Genomic DNA, 23,223 nt, shown 5'->3' with positions numbered 1-23,223 from the left:
TGTAATAATGTGTGTGCTGTGCGCAGTGGTTTATGTGAAGTTAATTGTCCTCGGGGAGAGTAGTATGGTATTGTGGAGGAACAGACGGGGATCCTTTATTGACTCTCTTGTGATTTCTTGGGCTTGTTTGAAAGCTGTGTGTCGCTTGATCCGGCACGTATGCTCTCGTGGGTCAAGTCTCCTGAGCAACACCAGTAATATTAACTCATTCAGTTAGCAAAACACCAAAGCTGTAATAGGCACTGGCGTAATTCCTTAGTCATAATAATTTAAGCTGGTTCACACTCGATTGTGAAGTAGGGGGTCTTCCGTGCATGTTAAAAATCAATTTCCACAATTTCATTTTAAGGCACCAGCTGCATTTTAAATTCAATACTCGTATTATTTTCCTGAACATAACTCACACAGTCTTCAAGCATGCATATTTCATCACTTAACGTAGAGTTGAGTTAGATATGGAGAATCTTTATTGAATATCTAACAGGTGGCTTCAAAGTATTTGTCCATTCTCATAGCAATGACAAACACAAATTCACTTGATGTACATATACATTACAGCTTGGCCATTGACATGCCTTACAAAGGCAACTAGGAACTTCAACGAGAACATTGAGACAATGATTGAAATAATACCACAGATATCCAAAGATAACGGAAAATGAACAAATTCATCTAGTATTATCGAACACATCCTGTGGTTTCCATATTAAACTGTGGAAGGACTTCATTCTCCGTTGTGGGTTATTTATATCACAGTTGTTGAAGACCCATTGGGTGAGCTAGACGTGATACAAAACCACAGCGATCTGTTGCAGTCTAAAATCAATACCTCCAGCTTGCACTGGTAATCAAGCTAAAGTCAAGTATACTTGCCCCTGCGTACAACGTGAGGTGATTCACAAGGACTTCACTGGTAGATGCTGGTATAATCAGGTGCAATGGGGTGTCTAGGAGGAGCAGATATGCATCAGTCATTTGGCTTTTGTTCTTTTACAGGTCTTGCTATTTCAGAGATTAGCACTATTAGCTATGTTTCCATCCACCTATTTTTACATGCCTTTTGGAATATTGCTTAAAAAATGCTTAATAGAAATGAAAAGATGCACATGAATGTTGAAAATGCGGCTAAAAGCTTATGTGCTTAATGGAGTGGGATACAATTTTTATCCGATCACAAAATATATAATATATACATGTAAACTACAACGGAAACCCATTTACTGAATAAATTCCAGTATGTGCATATGCAAGTCATGTGATTTCGATTAAAATTAGTGTGATGGCATGGCAATATTGGACAAACCAGCAGGCCGACCACATTTCACAACACCTGAAATGTTGTTTTGGCCATTCTAAAATGCCTCAGCCAAAGTCTGTCATCACAGTGGTTCAGTATTATCACCTCCAGTCTTGAGTGTCTGCACTCCCAAAGACTTGCGCCTCCAAAAACCACTGCACGTTCATTGCATTTTGTCTTCGTCTTCTGAGGCTCAAGTGATTGATCATATAAGAAAAAAGGCCCACAGTGGCTTCCAAAGGCTGATTTATCTTCTGCGTCAAGTGCACATGTATGCTCCTGTGCAGCCTTCACATGGTTGCTTACCCCTTGTGGTGGCTGACGCACACCTTTTATAAAAAGTAACAACACATTGCAACGGCGTGTAGCACAAGCTGTGATTGGTCACGCTTAGTAGCGGTAACGAGTGTGAGTGAGGATGAAAGCAGAGTAACTCCGTTGGAGCGAGTGTTTACAAGTTTCAAGTCCCTTAAAGGAGCTCCAGAAGGAAACTTTTGGTTTGTGTTTACCCTATGATTAAAGTTGTTGCACACACACACTAGTTCCCGCCTCAGAATAAGCGAGTTTTAGCTACTTGTACATTAAGGTAGGGTTCAGAGAAAATAAGATACCAGTGAAGAAACTCGACACAGGAAAATAACCTCACTGCCAGCTAGCATTTCAGAAGTGTTATTGCAGAGCAACACAAACAGTGCGCAGAAGTATATATGCACGACAACGTGCAAGGTATGCGCCGTGGGTCATGGCGATCGCTCGACGCAGAAGTATAAACCAGCCTTAATGCAGCAAATTCCCTATTTCTTTGTGATATTTGTTGCCAATTTACCTACAAATTACAATTTTGCTCTCTCTCTCATTTGATGGAAATTTTCGCTAATGTTTTAAGCAATTTTCCAGTTTTGTGTATAAATCTAATTAGCATCTTTGGATGGAAACATAGTTACTGTGGTGTGCTATGTGGCGATGGCCTCCATGATCTCATGGCACAGACATTGGCAGAAGCCGTAGAATATGCAGAGGACCAGAGTGGAGGGCACCAGGCTGACCAGGATCACTCCCATGGTGAGCTGTTGGATCATCAGCAAGTAGATCCCCAGTGGCAGCGAACTGAAGTACACCAGGCAGAGGAAACCCATCAGAAAGCGGGGAACTGAACGGGATGTCCATGCCCGGCACTTCTGCACTGGTAGGTGGCAAGGTAAGGAGTCCAGGCTTGCTGGCCGGTACAAGCGCACCATGTTCAGCATGCTCATAGAGTCTGATGACTGCGACTCTCCAGGGACTTCCATGATTGTGATAACGAGGCAGTCGGAGGAGCTGTGAGCCTGCTCGCCTCCACTCAGGCTGTTGGGTGTCAATAGGACCTCACCGCTGGGTGTAGTGCCGCTCTTACGGGCACGATCCTGATAGGTCAGAATAGCCAAAATGTTGCTGTCATCTTGAAGCAACCAGATCTCCTCGTCAGGGACGTGAGTCTCATGGCGGCAGAAGGGGCAGCTGATGATGCTTGGAGATGAGTCCAGCTCTACCATTTTCTTGAGACATTTGGCACAGACGCGGTGCAGGCAGCTCAACACTTTGGGCTTTCTGGCTCGAGTGTCAAAGCGATTGTAACAGATCTTGCACTCCAGTTCCTCCACTGTGTAAATCACCGGTGCCTGGGAGCCCTCCGTCTCTGAGTCTGACTTCTGGCTCATCCTGAGAGATGTAGGACTGGAAGAGCCAGAAAGCAGGTGCGAATGTTCAAATGAAGCAGATTTTAGCGGCAGCACCTGAGCACCGTCCTTGTTTTAATTTTTTTTTTAGCTTTGCCTTTGCTTTTCACCAAAAGCAATTGTTTAAATGCATTTTTCAAATAGCCTGCAGTACTTACTGCCGATTAGAGGTCCACAGAAGCAGAACTGAGATGTAATAGAACTCTTGACATAATACAAATGTCCATGATATGACACCCTGATATATCTAAGACAATGAAATGATGCTAAAATACACCAATACAGAGGTTTGCTTTCATGCTAATTGCTTAGCATGACTGGCTGTCCAATTTAGAAACTTTTACCACATTATTTGGAGACAGACAAACCTGAAAAGACAATAAAGAAACTGACACCAGAGAGGTCCAAAAATATCCCATAGCAGGGCTGTCAAGCATCTGCCAATTCCTGTGAAATCAGAGTCTCAACAAAGAGCCTGTTTTTGCATTGTTATCCATAGTTGATGCTGAAATGAGGTTGAAGAACAACAGATTCAGATAAACTCAGCAGAATCATCCTGAATACCGTCAGATATTTTCTTTCAGTACTGGCTCCACTTGACTCTGACCTTCAGCTATGAGGGCTCATATTGTCCTTGGAGTTCTGGGAGCTCTTTGGCCAGTCTGCAAAAGAAAAGAAAGAAACGGATGTTATCAAGGTCGAGAATAAGAAAGCAAATTTGATGTTAACACAATGCAGTAGATTTGAAGAACACGAGAGGGAATAGCTTAAGCTTATCTAGACTCACCTTTTGTGTGTAAAACCCTTCTCATGTCATTGAGCCTGTAGCACTAAAAACCCTTTGCATTTATCAAGCTCTTCCTATCAGGCATATGTGTCAACATAGGGGTGGGTGCGTGTGACAGAAAGCATGCTCACTGCCCTCCATAACCAGTTTTAGTTGTCTCTCTCAATATTAATGACTTTATAATAGTTTCTTTAGCTTTAACCTCCCTCCATTGACATTGGAGGACTATGGGGAAGAAGAGGCACATCACGCACATGTTTTGGCAGCGCTCAAAGATTGATGGTTTTTGGGAAAATGTATAATCCACTATCAGCAATATTTTTGGTTTAAGTATTTCTAAATCATTTGAAGTTTTTTTTTTTATCTTGGAGGTATCCCCTATCAAGTTGAAAAAAAGGGTTATATATTTATTTAGGATGTTACTTGTAACAGGTATAAAAAAGCCGTAACCTAGAAATCGTAAAAAAGAACAAAAGGTTAAAAAAACCTAAATAGTAAGATAAAATGAGGAAATGAAAACAATGGCAGATGCTAAAATTACAAAAACAAATCTTTGTAATATTTCTTATCGGCAGCCCCACACAAATCGGAACACAGTTTTATTCTGCAAAAACAACCATTTTGGTTGTATTTTATCCTACTTATTACACAGCTACTTGCCACAAAACCTAAAAATTAGACACAATGCAATAGTTTATAAAATTCTTTAATGAAAGGCAAAGTTGTCAATCAAAAATGGCTGAATGTAGCATACACAAACCTACAAATTATTTTTCAGTCACAAGATGGCGCTAAGAAGTCAACAGTGGCAAGACAGATATATATATATATATATATATATATATATATATATATATATATATATATATATATATATATATATATATATATATATATATATTAGGGATGCAACAATACAGTTAACTTACGGTTCAATACATATCTTGGTTTTTAACACGGTTTTCGGTTCGGTTCTGATGGCTTGACAAAAGTGTTTTTTTTTTTTTGTGTGTTCTATGCTTAGGCAATATGAACAGTAAGAGGTTAAGGAGAAAAAGATAAAAACGATTTATTGCAATACTCGTTTATTTTTCTTCAAAAAGTACACTAGTTCCTACTGTATTGTATAATTAAAAAAAATGTACAAACTGGGAGACACATAAATTCCAACATTTTGAAAATAATCATACATGTGAGGTTAACAAGCATAAATTGACCAAATAAACATATTTGTACTTCAGTAAACATAAATAAACTTAAAATCTTAATTAAACTTAATTAAACACGGCCTTTGTTATTTTTATGAGTCTTTCGGTACCAGTTGAGTATGTTTGCTGGAAGGATTAAGCGAGGGATTGTTGTTTTTTTGGAGGACTTCATGACCTCTGCTATCATGCCTTCAGATGATACTGTTGGGTGATACAGTGATACTGCTGGGTGACGGCACCTCAGATGTGCAGTCATATTGGAAGTGTTTTCATTTGAGTTGGCTATACATGTAACCGAAATGTCACCACACCGCAGATTTGAAAGACGCCGGCATTTCCTCGTACTGTTGTCTCACTTCACCGCCGCTGGCTGTGGAAGGATGGTTAAGTGCCCCCTAAATTTAGAGCATAGTAATTGAATATTTACTTGCGGGGAGGAGTTTCCTCATCTCAGCTCGTAGACTTACAGGCACAAACAAACAGTCAATTCGGAGAGAAATAAAACGCACATAAATGATTTAAATGTGAAACCAAAAAAACGCAATTCACAAGTGCGTATTGAGCGGTGGAAGTCGTACCGAACGGTTCAATATTATGTTGAGAATTGTGGCAAGCCTGTATATATAATATATATATATATATATATATATATATATATATATATATATATATATATATATATATATATATATATATATATATATATATATATATTGTTGCCGACATGTTCACCGATGGTCATGATGATTCACAATACCCAGCTGAGCCTGTATTATTTTCCTTTCCAACGAACTACTTTTCTATTGTTTTTCAATGTAAACACGAGCTTGACAGACGTATTTGACCGTTACGCTCGTGTCTTTTCAAGCTGTTTTTTAGATGCCATGTCAAGTTGAAAGATCTTTAAATCTGACATCTTCAAATATCACACACACACACACACGCACACACACACACACACACACACACACACACACACACACACATATTATATATATATATATATATATAATTTAATTTTTTTTTTTTTTTTTTTTTTTTTTTTTTTTGTTTTTTTTTTTTCATCTGCCCTTTGGCCCAAAAAGTTTGGGCTGCTCTATAACATCTATAAAAATTAGAATACCCCCTATAACATCTATAAAAATTAAGAGACCCTCTATAACATCTATAAAAATTAAGAGACCCTCTATAACATCTATAAAAAATTGAGAGACCCTCTATAACGCCTATAAAAATTAAGAGACCCTCTATAACATCTATAAAAATTAAGAGACCCTCTATAACATCTATAAAAATTAAGAGACCCTCTATAACATCAATAAAAATTAAGAGACCCTCTATAACATCTATAAAAATTAAGAGACCCTCTATAACATCTATAAAAATTAAGAGACCCTCTATAACATCAATAAAAATTAAGAGACCCTCTATAACATCTATAAAAATTAAGAGACCCTCTATAACATCAATAAAAATTAAGAGACCCTCTATAACATCTATAAAAATTAAGAGACCCTCTATAACATCAATAAAAATTAAGAGACCCTCTATAACATCTATAAAAAAATTAAGAGACCCTCTATAACATCTATAAAAATTAAGAGACCCTCTATAACATCAATAAAAATTAAGAGACCCTCTATAACATCTATAAAAATAAAGAGACCCTCTATAACATCTATAAAAATTAAGAGACCCTCTATAACATCTATAAAAAATTGAGAGACCCTCTATAACGCCTATAAAAATTAAGAGACCCTCTATAACATCTATAAAAATTAAGAGACCCTCTATAACATCTATAAAAATTAAGAGACCCTCTATAACATCAATAAAAATTAAGAGACCCTCTATAACATCTATAAAAATTAAGAGACCCTCTATAACATCTATAAAAATTAAGAGACCCTCTATAACATCAATAAAAATTAAGAGACCCTCTATAACATCTATAAAAATTAAGAGACCCTCTATAACATCAATAAAATTAAGAGACCCTCTATAACATCTATAAAAATTAAGAGACCCTCTATAACATCTATAAAAATTAAGAGACCCTCTATAACATCTATAAAAAAATTAAGAGACCCTCTATAACATCTATAAAAATTAAGAGACCCTCTATAACATCAATAAAAATTAAGAGACCCTCTATAACATCTATAAAATAAAGAGACCCTCTATAACATCTATAAAAATTAAGAGACCCTCTATAACATCTATAAAAATAAGAGACCCTCTATAACATCAATAAAAATTAAGAGACCCTCTATAACATCTATAAAAATTAAGAGACCCTCTATAACATCTATAAAAATTAAGAGACCCTCTATAACATCAATAAAAATTAAGAGACCCTCTATAACATCTATAAAAATTAAGAGACCCTCTATAACATCAATAAAAATTAAGAGACCCTCTATAACATCTATAAAAATTAAGAGACCCTCTATAACATCAATAAAAATTAAGAGACCCTCTATAACATCTATAAAAAAATTAAGAGACCCTCTATAACATCTATAAAAATTAAGAGACCCTCTATAACATCAATAAAAATTAAGAGACCCTCTATAACATCTATAAAAATAAAGAGACCCTCTATAACATCTATAAAAATTAAGAGACCCTCTATAACATCAATAAAAATTAAGAGACCCTCTATAACATCTATAAAAATTAAGAGACCCTCTATAACATCAATAAAAATTAAGAGACCCTCTATAACATCTATAAAAATTAAGAGACCCTCTATAACATCAATAAAAATTAAGAGACCCTCTATAACATCTATAAAAAAATTAAGAGACCCTCTATAACATCTATAAAAATTAAGAGACCCTCTATAACATCAATAAAAATTAAGAGACCCTCTATAACATCTATAAAAATAAAGAGACCCTCTATAACATCTATAAAAATTAAGAGACCCTCTATAACATCAATAAAAATTAAGAGACCCTCTATAACATCTATAAAAATTAAGAGACCCTCTATAACATCTATAAAAATTAAGAGACCCTCTATAACATCAATAAAAATTAAGAGACCCTCTATAACATCTATAAAAAAATTAAGAGACCCTCTATAACATCTATAAAAATAAAGAGACCCTCTATAACATCTATAAAAATTAAGAGACCCTCTATAACATCAATAAAAATTAAGAGACCCTCTATAACATCTATAAAAAAATTAAGAGACCCTCTATAACATCTATAAAAATAAAGAGACCCTCTATAACATCTATAAAAATTAAGAGACCCTCTATAACATCTATAAAAATAAAGAGACCCTCTATAACATCTATAAAAATTAAGAGACCCTCTATAACATCAATAAAAATTAAGAGACCCTCTATAACATCTATAAAATAAAGAGACCCTCTATAACATCTATAAAAATTAAGAGACCCTCTATAACATCAATAAAAATTAAGAGACCCTCTATAACATCTATAAAAATTAAGAGACCCTCTATAACATCTATAAAAATTAAGAGACCCTCTATAACATCAATAAAAATTAAGAGACCCTCTATAACATCTATAAAAAAATTAAGAGACCCTCTATAACAGGGGTGTCCAAACTCGGTCCTGGAGGGCTGGTGTCCTGCAGATTTTAGCTCCAACTTGCCTCAACACACCTGCAAGGATGTTTCTAGAAAGCCTAGTAAGAGCTTGATTAGCTAGCCCAGGTGTGTCTGATTGAGGTTGGAACTAAACTTTGCAGGACACCGGCCCTCCAGGACCGAGCTTGGACATGCCTGCTCTATAACATCTATAAAAAATTAAGAGACCCTCTATAACATCAATAAAATTAAGAGACCCTCTATAACATCAATAAAAATTAAGAGACCCTAGTACTAGCTGTAAGCATGGGGAACTATTCAAGCATGTATAAAGTTGAGGATATATGTAATTAGCTCCAACATTTCCTGACTCCCTGCAGACATGACTCACTCCAATCTGACACTGCGAGGCAAACAAGTGATGCAAGTGGATGTTAACATAACAAGAGCACAGCAAACATGCAAATTTAATTTCCCACAACGTAACGTTTCTTTGTTTTTTCCTCATCTCTCTTTCCATGTCTCAAAGCGCAGGTTGTTCGAATTTGAAGCCAGTCTATAAATAGCATGTGTGCGGCGCTAGAGGATACAGCGTCCCCCTCGTCTCCCAGCCCCAACCTTGATGACTATGATAAGGACTGTCACACACACACACACACACACACGCATGTCCAACATTCGAGGATGCAGAGATGCACTGAAATTATGACTTTGACATTGGATGGCAGCCTGTCTCTGAGGGTTCTTCAGCTAGGTCACACAAATGGCAGCAGACAGTCTGAATAAAAGCCAGTGGGTCAAACATACCATCCAAGATGAAGCCAGGAGAGTGAAGGTTAAAAGAACGCTAGAATTTATTTGCCATTAAAATGGCAGCGAGTCAATACATGCTAACAGCACATCTACATTTAGCTGAGTCATCGATGACTTTGCAGTGGAATATGTTAACTGCGTTATACTTAGGTCATGGCTGCAGATTTCAGTCAGTCCTCTTTATTCAGATTCTGCTATTTTTAAATTAGTTTGTGTGATGCTAACATTGAGCAGCTGAATCTGAATTTATCATCATGTTGGCTTTAAAAAAACATTTTGGCAAGGAAAGCTAGTGTGTGCAGTCCAGAATGGCAAGCATCTGCTTAAATTAGTTAATGCTTCTATTTATGGCCCACAATGTTTTACGAAACTTGCTGCAAATATTTTAGAGTGGCATTTCAACATGAAATAAACCACAGCGGGTATATATATATATATATATATATATATATATATATATATATATATATATATATATATATATATATATATAAATGTTGAAGTCAGAATTATTAGCCCCCCTGTTTATTTTTTCGCCCAGTTTCTGTTTAACGGAGAGAAGATTTTGTCAACACATTTCTAATCATAATAGTTTTAATAACTCATCTCTAATAACTGATTTATTTTATCTTTGCCATGATGACAGTAAATAATATTTTCTAGATATTTTTCAAGACACTTCTATACAGTTTAAAGTGACATTTAAAGGCTTAACTAGGTTAATTAGGTTAACTAGGCAGGTTAGGGTAATTAGGCAAGTTATTGTATAACGATGGTTTGTTCTATAGACTATCGAAATATATAGCTTAAAGGGGCTAATAATATTGACCTTAAAATGGTGTTTAAAAAATTAAAAACTGCTTTTATTCTAGCCGAAACAAAACAAGTAAGACTTTTTCCAGAAGAAAAAATATTATCAGACATAGTGAGAATGTCGTTGCCCTGTTAATAATCATTTGGGAAATATTTAAAAAAGGAAAAAAAATCATAGGCGGGCTAATAATTCTGACTTCAACTGTATGTATATAGGTAGTGTAAATATTTATATATACACTACCTGGCAAAAGTCTTGTCGTTGACCCAGTTGTAAGAGCAACAAATAATAACTTGACTTCTAGTTGATCATTTGGAAAAGTGGCAGCAGGTGGATTTTTCTGATGAATCATCTGTTGAGCTACATCCCAATCATCACAAATACTGCAGAAGACCTACTGGAACCCACATGGACCCAAGACTCACACTGAAATTAGTCAAGTTTGGTGAAGGAAAAATCATGGTTTGGGGTTACATTCAGTATGGAGGCATGCGAGAGATTTGCAGAGTGGATGACAACATCAACAGCCTGAGGTATCAAGACATTTGTGCTGCCCATTACATTACAAACCACAGGAGAGGGCAAGTTCTTCAGCAGGATAGCGCTCCTTCTCATACTTCAGCCTCCACATCAAAGTTCCTGAAAGCAAAGAAGGTCAAGGTGCTCCAGGATTGGCCAGCCCAGTCACCAGACATGAACATTATTGAGCATGTCTGGGGTAAGATGGAGGAGGCGTTGAAGATGAATCCAAAGAATCTTGATGAACTCTGGGAGTCCTGCAAGAACGCTTTCTTTGCCATTCCAGATGACTTTATTAATCAGTGATTTGAGTCATTGCAGAGATGTATGGATGCAGTCCTCCAAGCTCATGATGGAGTCAGACACAATATTCATTCTGTTTCTACTGCAGTATGACTTTATATTCTATACTGAACATTATTTCTGTTCAGTGACAAGACTTTTGTCTAAGTAAAGTCAGATCTTACTGTCCTAATTAAATCATTAATAATCAAGGCATGATCATATTTTGTTTTGATAAAATAAGCGTAATCTAAAGACCTTTGCCCTTCATATAAGCCACTTCTGATTCCAAATCATCAACTAGTCAAGTTACTATTTGTTGTTCGCCTAAAACTTGGATAGGCAACAAGACTTTAGTCAGGTAGTTTATTTTATTAATACTTCTTTCTTTGTTTCTTTTAAACATTCAAACACAATGACTTACAAACTTGGTCCAACAAACATTCACCCAATAATTGACAATAAAACATTTAATATACAAACAATACATACAGAAGTATAATAATAATAGATAAATACAATAATAAAAAAATACAAAACGATAATAAATGAAAAATACAAAAAAGAACATATAGAAATAAAAACAAAAATTAACCCTCAGCTTTAATCTAAATTAGTCTAATCCTCTTCAATTTTTTCAATGGCTTTAAAACGGTCCATGAAAGGTTGCCAGATTTGATAGAATTTGTCTTCTTACTTTTTTAGGGAGAATCCCAGGAGGATTTCAGGTATTCAGTAGTTGCTGTGTTTGTTAATCTGAAATATTTTTCAATATAATTTTGTGAATAAAATAGATTTTCTTTATATAGATGATTTCTTTTGTCAGATTCAATCACAAACTCTAAGTCTTTAATGAAAAATCGATATCTATTTTAGGATAGACCAAAAAATCATTAATTACTTGTTCTTAACTTTTTATGTTGAACATAAAGGAAGATATTCTGAAGAATGTTGGAAAAACATGCTTTTTTTTTGTCTTATGAATGTCAATAGCTGCTTTTCCCTCTACACTCTTCAGAATATCTTATCCTCTTCAATTGAACTATTTCCTGCAGAATTTGTCTTTAAAATAATCCATGAAAGGTTGCCAGATTTGATAGAATTTGTCATCTTTCTTTTTTTAGGGAGAATCAGATTTTCTTCAGTTCCAAAGTTTTCATTACATCCCTCATTAGATGTATATATGTGGGAGCATCTTTCTGTTTCCAGTTTAATAATATTAACCGTCATGCTGGTAGACACAAATGGAACTATATTTTGTTCTGCACTTTTTTTAATCTCGAAATCAGTAATACCTAGAACTACAATACGGGGATCTGGATCTATCGGCTTTTGACCTATTCTTGAGAATGTTGGAAAAATATTTTCCTAGTAGATAATTTTGGGCAGCTCCAAAACATATGAGCCAGTGATGCACGCAGGGTCCACTTCTGGATATATATACTTAAGATTTTATTTGGACTAATGTAAACGATGTATCACTTTAAATTGTATGAGGCCATGCTTTGCACATACCAATGACCTGTGGATCTGTTCGAGGGCTATCTCCCATTGCTCATCAGTGATTTCAACACCTAAATCTTCCTCCCACAAGGAATTTAGGTATTCTAAAGTTGCTTTGTTTGTTAATCTGAAATATTTTTTATATAATTTTGAGAATAAAATAGATTAGTTTTCTTTTTAGAGATGTTTTTTGTCAGATTCAATCGTCCTTTACTTCTTCTGTTAAAAATAAAGGAAGATATTCTGAAGAATGTTGAAACACAAGCATTATTTTTGTCCTATGAATGTCAATGGCTGTTTTTTTCCTAACATTCTTCAAAATATCTTGATTTTTGTTTAACAGAAGAAAGAAATACAAGTTTAGAACCACTTGAGTGTGAGTAAATAATGGAAATTTTAGTTTTATTTTTTAAATCATTGTCTATCCAGGATCTCTAAAATGTCTTATTAGTACAGGTCAGTTGGGTTGAATGGTGGAAATGATGAGGATATTCAAATGTGTTTGTCATCTTGCTTTGGTGACCTGTAGTGCCAGTACCCGCAGGAGACGATTGCGTCTGTGTGTAGGCTCTGTGTTTGTGTGAGAAGCGGAAATAAAGATGCAAGGGGCGTTTACAGGAAAACACCATCTGTGTCCTAGTGCTGTGGGTTACATAAATAATAGCGGCTCACCTGCCCGCTCCAATGTTTACGTCAGCCTTTTGAGGAGCACGCAGATCCTCTCAAACACTTGTTTTTCATCTTAGTTTGAACATGCGAAACATTATTTTCAGATAATTTACAAATAAAGTAAGTAAATTAAAAGATTATATCTTGTTTTGAAAAGAAATGATAATGAAAATTTGAAATTAGAGCCTAGATCAGGCATGTCCAAGCTCGGTCCTGGAGGGCCGGTGTCCTGCAAAGTTTAGTTGCAACCCCAATCAGACACACCTGGGCTAGCTAATCAAGCACTTACTAGGCTTTCTAGAAACATCCGTGCAGGTGTGTTGAGGCAAGTTGGAGCTAAAATCTGCAGGACACCGGCCCTCCAGGACCGAGTTTGGACACCCCTGGCCTAGATGCATGTTAAAATGCCCCTATGTGCTATTTTAAAGGTTATTTCTTGTTTAAAAAGAAATAATAAAGGAAAAAAAAAAATTTGAGTGTCTAGAAAAGCACTATATAGGAATTATTATTAGAGCCTAGTTACATGTTAAAGTGCCCCTATTGTGCTATTTTAAAGATAACTACTTTTGTTTGAAGGACTCTTACTATAGGTTTACAGGCATCTGAAGTCATTAATATGTCCATTTTCTTCAAATACAAATTTTATATCACCTTATTTTTCAAAGAATCCCATTTCATATTAATTTTGAGCTTATAAACGAAGTTGGCTATCTGAAGCATCAAGAAATTCTGCTCTTACACTGCAAAAAAGACTTTTAGTCTCATTTCTGGTCCAAATATTTAAAAATTATTAAATAAAAAAAAGCATTTTCTAGACAAGCAAAAAATATTGTCTTGTTTTTAGAAATAATATGGCAAAATTAAGTGAGGTTTTTTCTTAAAACAAGCTTATAATTTTAGTGAAAACCTCAGATACTGTTGGTTGATTCCTGTTGCTTGTGCATCTTTTTTTTTACCAACCAAGTCTGTCGACGCCATTATAGCGACACAGATAACTCTGCCTATTCAGAGTCGTGTGGAAAAAGTGATTGACAGGTGGTAATGTGTGTGTAACTTATCTTTATTTATTTATGATTTGGTTATTGGTAAAACAAAAACCATGCGGGTCAGGAAGTTGAAATGGTAGGCTACAAATTATTAGTTATAATTAATTCACTGCCACCTACAACGATGATGCCACATCCATCGCGATGTTAAACATTAGACATTGTATGATGCCAAATTGGTTGACATCGCCGACCCTAATTGGGACTCAAGACAACAATCTAAACAAGAAAACCTTTTATGCAGTGTACAAATTTTGATCATGAAGAATACAGATATGATGTCAGTAGATGAATTATTTTGCTACTTCTGTGATAATAACTTTTAATAACGCTTAATAACGTGTTTTGTAAGAGTATAGCAATAAATTAAATGCTTGTTTTCAACACGATGTTGATAACGTACCAAATACAGTATTTGAATGCAGGTCTATGAAGAGAATAGGCTGGACTTATCCAAATTTAAGAGAGAATTACTCTATTTGTTGTGCATTTTGTAATACAACATAATATAATACTTAAATCATAATAGGGGCACTTTAGGGAACACTGATTCTCAGGTCAAACTGTTCGTTTCTGATATTTACAAACCAAATATGGCTGAGATATGGTGATAAAGACAATTAAAGGACAAATCTATTTATAAACTTCTTTTCAGATTCATTAAAATGTATGCTGAGCAAGTCATGAATCTTTAACTAACTTTAAAGTGCAATGACCAGATAACTGACCCATGCCTACCAAAGTTTTCCCAGGACATGCACAGGGTATTGTGTGAATTTCCATTCAAGTGGTTTTGCTCCACATAAAATGGATGCGTCATCATGTTTCTTTCTCTCTTTTTCAGTTCCTGAATAAACTAAATAGGAAGCAGACGTGTAACTGTTGCTGGGGAATTATAAGATGGGTAAGAAGGCTGGAACTAAATTATCCAGGAAGGAAAAGATCTCTGGGTGAAGGACTGATATATACAGTTCCTGTGGATTTTTTTTTCTGTCTTTTTAAAAAATATTTCCCAAATTTTTTAAATATTTATTAAATTAATTATTTAAAAAATATTAAATATTTCCCAATATGTTTAACAGAGCAGGGAATTTTTCACAGTATTTTATATATTCTTTTCTACTGGAACAAGCCTCATTTGTTTTATTTTGGCTAGAATAAAACCAGTTTTAATAAAATAAAAAAACATTTTAAGGTCAATACTATTAGCCCCTCTAACCAATATTTGTTTTCGATTGTCTACAGAACAAACCATTGTTATACAATGATTTGCATAATTACCCCAACTTGCCTAATTAACCCAGTTAAGTCTTAAATGTCACTTTAAGCTGAATACTAGTATTCTGAAAAATATCCAGTCAAATATTATTTACTGTCATCATGACAAAGATAAAATAAATCAGTTATTAGAAATGAGTTATTAAAACTATTGTGATTAGAAATGTGTTGATTTTTATTTTTTTTTTAATTAAACAGAAACTGGATAAATATACAGGGGGCTAGTAATTCAGGAGGCCCAATAATTCTGAATTCAGCTCTATACTGACAGAATTTGGAAAATGTATTATCTTTTTATTATCAACTTATTATCAACTCAAATAGAAACAATGTTCTCAAGTAACAGACAGGGCACAAACTACCATACACTGTAAAAAAAAAAATAATGCAGGGCTCCACACAATTCCTTCATGTTGTCCCAACACAAGTTAACTTAATCATTATAACAAAAGTAAGTAAATTGAAACAATTAAGTTGTAATAAAAATATTAAGTTGTGCCCCAAAAAACTTAACAATTGTTGTTTCAGCTCATTTTAAATAAGTAATTTAAACAAGCAGCAAAAGTAATTTTTTGAGTGTGAACATTGATGGAAACAAGTTAAAAATAGCCAAATTAACCCCATTAATATCTGAAACACTGCTTTGCTTCACTCTTTTACTCAGTGCTGCATTGTTGGGATGACAAAAAGGTTTAAAAGTTATTTTTTAAGCTGGTGTGCCTTTTATTTACTGCAAAAATGCCTTTCTTACTTGGATCCAAAGTCCAAATATTAAAAAATTAAGTGAGTTTATTCGTGAAACAAGCAAAACAATCAGCCAACGGGGTAAGCAAAATAATCTTATGTCAAACTGAAAAACAAGATTATTTTGCTTGCCCCATTGGCCGATTATTTTGCTTGTTTTAAGGAAAAGTCACTTCAATTTGGCATATTATTTCTGAAAACAAGACTTGTTTTAAGAATTTTTAGATATTTGGATGAAACAAGACAAAAATCCATCTAAGAAATACATTTTTTGCAGTGTAACAGCACACTTCAATGTCAAAACGACAGGGATCAAATGAAAGTAGGTGGGGTTTATGGTTTCAGAAACAGAGTGTGAATTCCAGCATGATCGAGACCAGAATATACAGAGGAAGCGAATATATGAGAAATGTTTTATTATTTCGATGTTAATGGATGGCAGTAATATTCAGTAACCATTGTTTCCTATAGATTCTGCCATTTCAGATTTCAAATATGCTATAATTTACATGAATTCTTAACCAAATGTGATTTTTTCAAAATAAGACATACATACAGTTGAAGACATCCTGTAAATATATATATAATATAAATAGTTTTTCAAATATTTCTCAAGTGCCTGTTTAACAGATTTTTTTCCCCAACACATTTAAACATAATAGTTTGAACAACTAATTTCTAATAACTTATTACTTTGTTTTTGCCATGATGACAGTATAATATTTTAGTTATTTTGCAAGATACTAGCATTTAGCTTAAAGTGACATTTAAAGGCATTTTACTAGGTTAATTATGCTAACTAAGTTAGGATAATTTGGCAAGTTATTGAACAGCTTTTAATTAATATTAATCTAATAATATTGACCTTTTACATGTTTTTAAATTGCTATTTAGAATGAGACAAGGAAAGACATGTGACATTTTCAACATATAAGCCATACATATAAGACTGAATTTGTATTTAAAATATTACTTTAAAATAGTTCTAAATGATTCATTTTCAACTATATTAATCCTTCATTATTGTTTATGCTTTCTGAAACATATACTCCAGTATGCAAGACATGCTTCCTACTTTACATGCTTACATAAACAACATCCACAACTTATGGCATTTCTGTGATTTTATTGTAACAAGATATTCATTCAGCAAAACATGCAGGATTTGACTTCGCTTGATCAGAAACCCTCCTGAATCCCCACCGCACAGATTTGAAGAGGGTTTTCGACTGGGAAATGGTAGCTAAAGGTCAGGTTAATTTTCACAATTTTTTTTATAATTGTGTTGCTTTCTATTACTTCCATATCTAACATAAAAAAAAACAGTTTATTCTATTGGCTGCTTCTAGTACTAAAGCACTGTGCTGGTTAGTTTAGCCAGTCATTATCATCATCCCAGGCCTGTGAAAGTAATCTTAATCTAATCTTAATTTTGGAACTGAGATCAAAGTCTTGACAGCAGCGAGGTAGAGAAATGCACCTACAATTGATTTCTGTGCAAAGATGAACTGATTGAATGTCCTATACAGGTAAATACATCTCATATTAATTCATTTTGCCCAGTAATCTAATTTCTGCAAAGACTGACAGGATCTCATCACACACCAAACGCAGCCATCCGGACATGATCAGCACAGTGTCTTTGCCTTGACATCTGAACAGAAGGATATCAGACTGTCCAGCAATTACCAGATGATTGATGGAGATGAACTGCTATCCTTTCTGAATTGATTAGCATGTCAGAAAAAAAAGTGCATACATTTTTATTTTTATTAAGACAATTATTGATCGTTCTGTCAGGTAAGACACTTATTCTTCATCTAGGATCATTTAAGGCCCTTTTAAGCTGCACTAAAACTGTAGTTTGGAAGTTAAAACCACCGAGCACCACAAAAGTCCACTAAATAAAGAAAAATCCTGCATGTTTTCTTAAAAAAACATAATTTATTTAAAGTAAATTATCAGGAAATGTTCATGCTGGAAGTTAGGGCTGCACGATATTCGAAAAATCTAACATTGCAATATTATTTTATTCTGCAATATATATTGCGATAGGAATATAATTTACCTAGATGTAATGAATAACTATTTGGAAAGAATTGATCATTTTAGATGGATTGATATGATTTTGTAGGGGAGTGCAAAAGCATTAATATAAGAAACAATCTACAAGCACAGAAAAATTCAATAAAGAAAAAAGATACCAATTAAATAAACAGCATTTAGTTGTTGAACTGTATTCAAGTGTACATGAATTGAATAATCAAATGTAAAATAATACTGCATAGTCTTCGTTTCATAAACAATTAAATTATTATTATTTTGTCATTTGTCTAAGCTCTCAATACTTTATCTCAATCCTCACACAGTCACAGGCCACAAAAAACACTTGCAAAATGATCAATTATAATCCAGACCCAACAATGCATATACTCGCGATGTGACTATAGACTATTTTGAGAGATGTAAACAAAAACAATGGTCCCAACGTATTTCCTGTTTTACATATTTAATTTCTATAGCTTCCGAGAATCCAAAAAGAGCCACATATTAATAAATGATGTTATGAGAGCTGTTTTAATATTAAGTTATGATTGAATTGCCTCTGGTTACAGTTATGAAATAGTTTGATAAGCAGGAAATGCTCATGGGCCAATGACATGACCACATTGATATGGTCTATTGCGAAGGATCACATTGTGATATCGATGTTGAAACAATATATTGTGCAGCCCTACTGGAAGGATTTTTTACTTTAAATGCATAGTTTACACAAAAATTAACATTTTGTAATCATTTACCCATTCTCCAAACGTCTTTGAGTGTCTTTCTTTCGTTGAACGAAAAGGAAGATATTCTGAAGAATGTTGGGGAAAAAAAACAGTTTTTTTGTTCCTTCTATAGATGTCAATAGCTGCTTTTGTTCCAATATTCTTCAGAATATCTTATTTTGTGCTCAACAGAAGGAAATTCATAAACATTTACACCGCAAAACTGCTTTTCTTTCTTAGATTTTTGTTGTTTCTAGTTCAAATATCCAAAAAAACTTAAATTAAGTATAGTGTTTTCTAGACAAGCAAAACATATTGTCTTGTTTTCAGAAGTAATCCAAAATTAAGCGAGTTTACCAATAAAACAAGCAAAATAATCATATGTCAAAAGGAAAAACAAGATTATTTACCCCATTTGCAGATTATTTTGCCTGTTTTAAGTTAAAACTTGCTTAATTTTTGGCATATTATTTCTTAAAACAAGATAATATGTATTGCTTGTCTAGAAAATGCTTCTCGATTTAGAAATTTTTACATGTTTGGACTAGAAACAAGACGAAAAGTCAAAGTAAGAAAAGCATTTTGCAGTGTATAACCACTTGAGTGTGAGTAAATGGTGAAATGTACATTTTTAGGTGAACTATCCCCGTTTTTGGTTATAAAGCTCACTATATTTTGGAGCAGGGCCTTATTTTGTGTCACTTCTGCGCATGCAGTTAAAGTTTTTAGTGTAGTTGTTCCTGATTTAGTGTGACAGCTCAGTGGTGACTTCACATGGGAGTTAGGCATCCTATTCAGTCAAGCGCAGGTTTGAAACAGTCCAACCCACACAGGTATAACCAGACGTGGCCTAGTTTAAGCTGACCCTGCAGGAAGGGGCACATCCACATTTTAAAGTGAGATATTTTATAATGTCACCCACTGAAATACTTTAACTAAATGTCCTAAATGACCAGCTCGTCCTCGACTGACTGTTGTGTTTTGCCAAGACATGCCATTTTGCAATTGGGAACACTGCCAGGACTGAACACTGTCAGCATAAATAAATAAGTCTAATCAGTGTTGATGAGGCGCAAACTCTCACAGGTTTTCTCTAAAAGAATTGGACAATTCTGTTGCTCTTAAGCATATATTATGGTTGTTAATAATATGTTTCTGTCTTGCATCTAGCACAGACTCTTCAGAATGGCAGACTGTATTAATGATGGCGTTCGAGAGGCTTTTTCAGTGAGGTAATTACAATTCATCCTCCACACAAGACATTATATAACATGCTAAGACTCACTCTCTCCCTCTCTAGTTGCCTCAATGACTGTATTCAGAGTCCATTACTGAGGAGTCTGATACAGTTCGATATCATGTGCACAATAAATAACTCCATAATCTACTTGTTTGTGCATATAATTCAGTCAAAGATATAGCATATAGCTAATAACATTAATTTTACACACCTTTTGGGAACAAAATTCCCAATTTTAGTGTCTGTAAGTTAAAATATCAAGCGGAATACATTTGTGCAATGCATTTTTCATATTCATAGCCAATGGTTTACATAAATAATATTGAATTAGCCTATAGATTTTTACAAAACTAAGAATACAAACGATGTTTCATCATGTATCACTAATCAAACTGTTTAATTGGGAACATTTTATAAATATGTCTCCCATTTTTAAATGTTCATTGCTGGTCCAACAGGTATTATTAAATGTAGCCTATCAATTTAGGTCAATTTTATAACAGCAATCTCAGAATAACTATAAATACAGCCCAAATACATCAAACAAAATGACTCTTTTGTAGACGAAAACAAGTAGATAATCACATTTATATCGACAGCCAATCGGTCGCCGAACCCTACATGTTTTGCCATTGACGTTTTTACATCGAACTGTCGCTTTTCCAACTCATACGACGTTTTAATATCTAAATGACGGCTCGGATAAATGTAATTAATTATTAAAAACAAATCTGACACACATAAATTCGCCTTTGGAAGGAGAAAAAAAAGTCGCGTTGTCGTAGACGTTCATCAGCTGTGATAACGCGTTAAAACACACATCAACATTTGATGCTAATGAATAATTGAATGAGCAAACTCTCGTTATACATCATGCTAATCCGCAGTTTTCGCCAGTGACACTCACCCTCAGGTCTTGAATGCGGCTCGGAAACGGTCGCGTCCAGCTTCGACCCTCCTGTCCAGTGAAACAATCGTCTATTAAGGACACATTTTGCTTTTCTCGTCGCTTTGTGGTGAGTCACAGTCAATCTTGAGGTCCCATCTGTCCGACCACAACTGCTACATCCCCCTCATTGCGGTAATGCTACAGCATCAGAAGCTGCACAGATTTCTCCTCAGTGGTTGCTGTGGCAACAGGAGCCAGCGCGAGCTCCGACCGGTGTCCACTCAACTAACTAGCTAACTAACTAATCTAGCTAGCCAAACAAGTAACTAACTAACTAGCTAGCTAACTAACTAGCTAGTTCTCTTACGCACGTGAGCAACTTAACTGTGACCGACAGGTTAAATTTAACGACGCCCTTATGAAAATTAAGCTCAGTGATTAGCACTGTCGCCTCACAGCAAGAAGGTCGCTGGTTCGAGTCCCTGCTGGGTCAGCTGGCATTTCTGTGTGGAGTTTGCATTTTCTCCCCGTGTTGGCGTGGGTATCTTCAGGTGATCCGGTTTCCTCCACAGTCCAACACATGCGCTAAATTTAATAAACTAAATTGGCCATAGTGTTTATGAGTGTGTATGGATGTTTCCCAGTACTGGGTTGCAGCTGGAAGGCCATCTGATGTGTAAAACAAATGCTGGAAAAGTTGGCGGTTCATTCCGCTGTGGCGACCCCAGATTAAAATTGGAAAATGAATAAATGAATAAATTGCTATGTTGACTTTTCATTTGTATAGCCATAGTTTTATTAGATTTACCATTGTAAAACTATGGACTGTGTCGCAAAACTATGGTTAATTTGTGGTAGAGTCCAAATTAACCATGATTTTGCTACCATAGTTTTATTATGGTATTTGTAGAAAAGCGTGGTAATATGAATGGATTTCAATGGACCATAAAAATATGTTCACTACAATTTTACTATGTAAAAATCATGGTTATTCTTTGTAAGGGTGGTACGATTGTTTTTCAGATGGCTGTGCATTATTCTGAAATTGCACTTTATCTTTATCCACTGATTTAAAAATACTCATCAACTTCTTTTTTATAAATACCGTGCTATACTATTGTTTAATCTTTATTTATTAAACATTTAAATTTAAAGTAATTTCAAACAAAGCCTGAGATTCACCCATAAAACCTACATGAGAGAGAGAGCATCACACACACACACATCTAGATTATAATGAATAAAACACTGTAAATTTACTTATTATTATTGTTATAGTATCCATATATTATCCATATATTTTGATTGATAAATGTACAGTTTATTCATATTTATTATTTTTAATATTTTTTTTTTTTTACCCCCGTTTTTTTGTGTGTTCACCACGTTTAAAAACAAGACTCCAGATCTGCAGTTGTCAGGTGAAAGTTTGGAGTTTGACAGATTAATGTGGAAACTAATGTGAAAACACCATTTACCTCAGAGTACATGGATTATGCTTTTATTGTGTTTCTATTTATCTTGATTTCTCATGAATTGCCACACTAACAGTCTCATGAATACAAAATTGTACAAAAGGCCTAACACTCAAGGTCAAGATTTCCTAAAATAATATATACGTTTCAGTTTTTTTTCCTCCAAAATCACCAGTTTTAGTTGCTTTATAAAGCATTTTTAAATAGTATTGCATTTTAACAACTATTGCCCAAGCATTACATAAACAATGAATAAAATAGAGATTATATAATGCATATATACACACACCGGCCACTTTGTTAGGTACACCTTATTAGTACTGGGTTGGACCCCTTTTTGCATTCAGAACTGCCTTAATCCTTCATGGCATAGATTGAACAACGTACTGGAAATATTCCTCAGAAATTTTGCTCCATATTGACATGATAGCATCACGCAGTTTCTGCAGATTGGTCGGAGGCACATCCATGACGCGAATCTCCCATTCCAACACATACCAAAGGTGCTCTATTGGATTGAGATTTGGTGACTGTGGAGGCCATTTGAGTATAGTGAACTCATTGTCATGTTTAAGAAACCAGTCTGAGATGATTTGTGCCTTA

General features: G+C 34.6%; 1 protein-coding gene across 2 annotated transcripts; it reads right to left on the bottom strand.

The window, feature by feature from the left end:
- Window positions 1-444: 444 nt before the first annotated feature.
- Window positions 445-21,362, bottom strand: LOC130231164 (E3 ubiquitin-protein ligase RNF182). Of its 2 annotated transcripts, XM_056460609.1 has the most exons (3): window positions 21,164-21,362; window positions 3,620-3,674; window positions 445-3,517 (listed from the first exon to the last, which is right to left on the bottom strand). In XM_056460609.1, the coding sequence occupies exon 3, from the start codon at window positions 2,992-2,994 to the stop codon at window positions 2,251-2,253; it is 744 nt and encodes a 247-aa protein (XP_056316584.1). In that variant the 5' UTR covers window positions 2,995-3,517; window positions 3,620-3,674; window positions 21,164-21,362; the 3' UTR covers window positions 445-2,250. The 2 variants fall into 2 exon arrangements, with proteins under 2 accessions (XP_056316584.1, XP_056316583.1); XM_056460608.1 differs by having other exon boundaries at window positions 445-3,674.
- Window positions 21,363-23,223: the final 1,861 nt, after the last annotated feature.

The sequence above is a fragment of the Danio aesculapii genome, chromosome 6 (assembly GCF_903798145.1).
Source record: "Danio aesculapii chromosome 6, fDanAes4.1, whole genome shotgun sequence".
NCBI lineage: Eukaryota > Metazoa > Chordata > Actinopteri > Cypriniformes > Danionidae > Danio > Danio aesculapii.
This window is presented reverse-complemented; position numbering and strand designations above follow the sequence as displayed.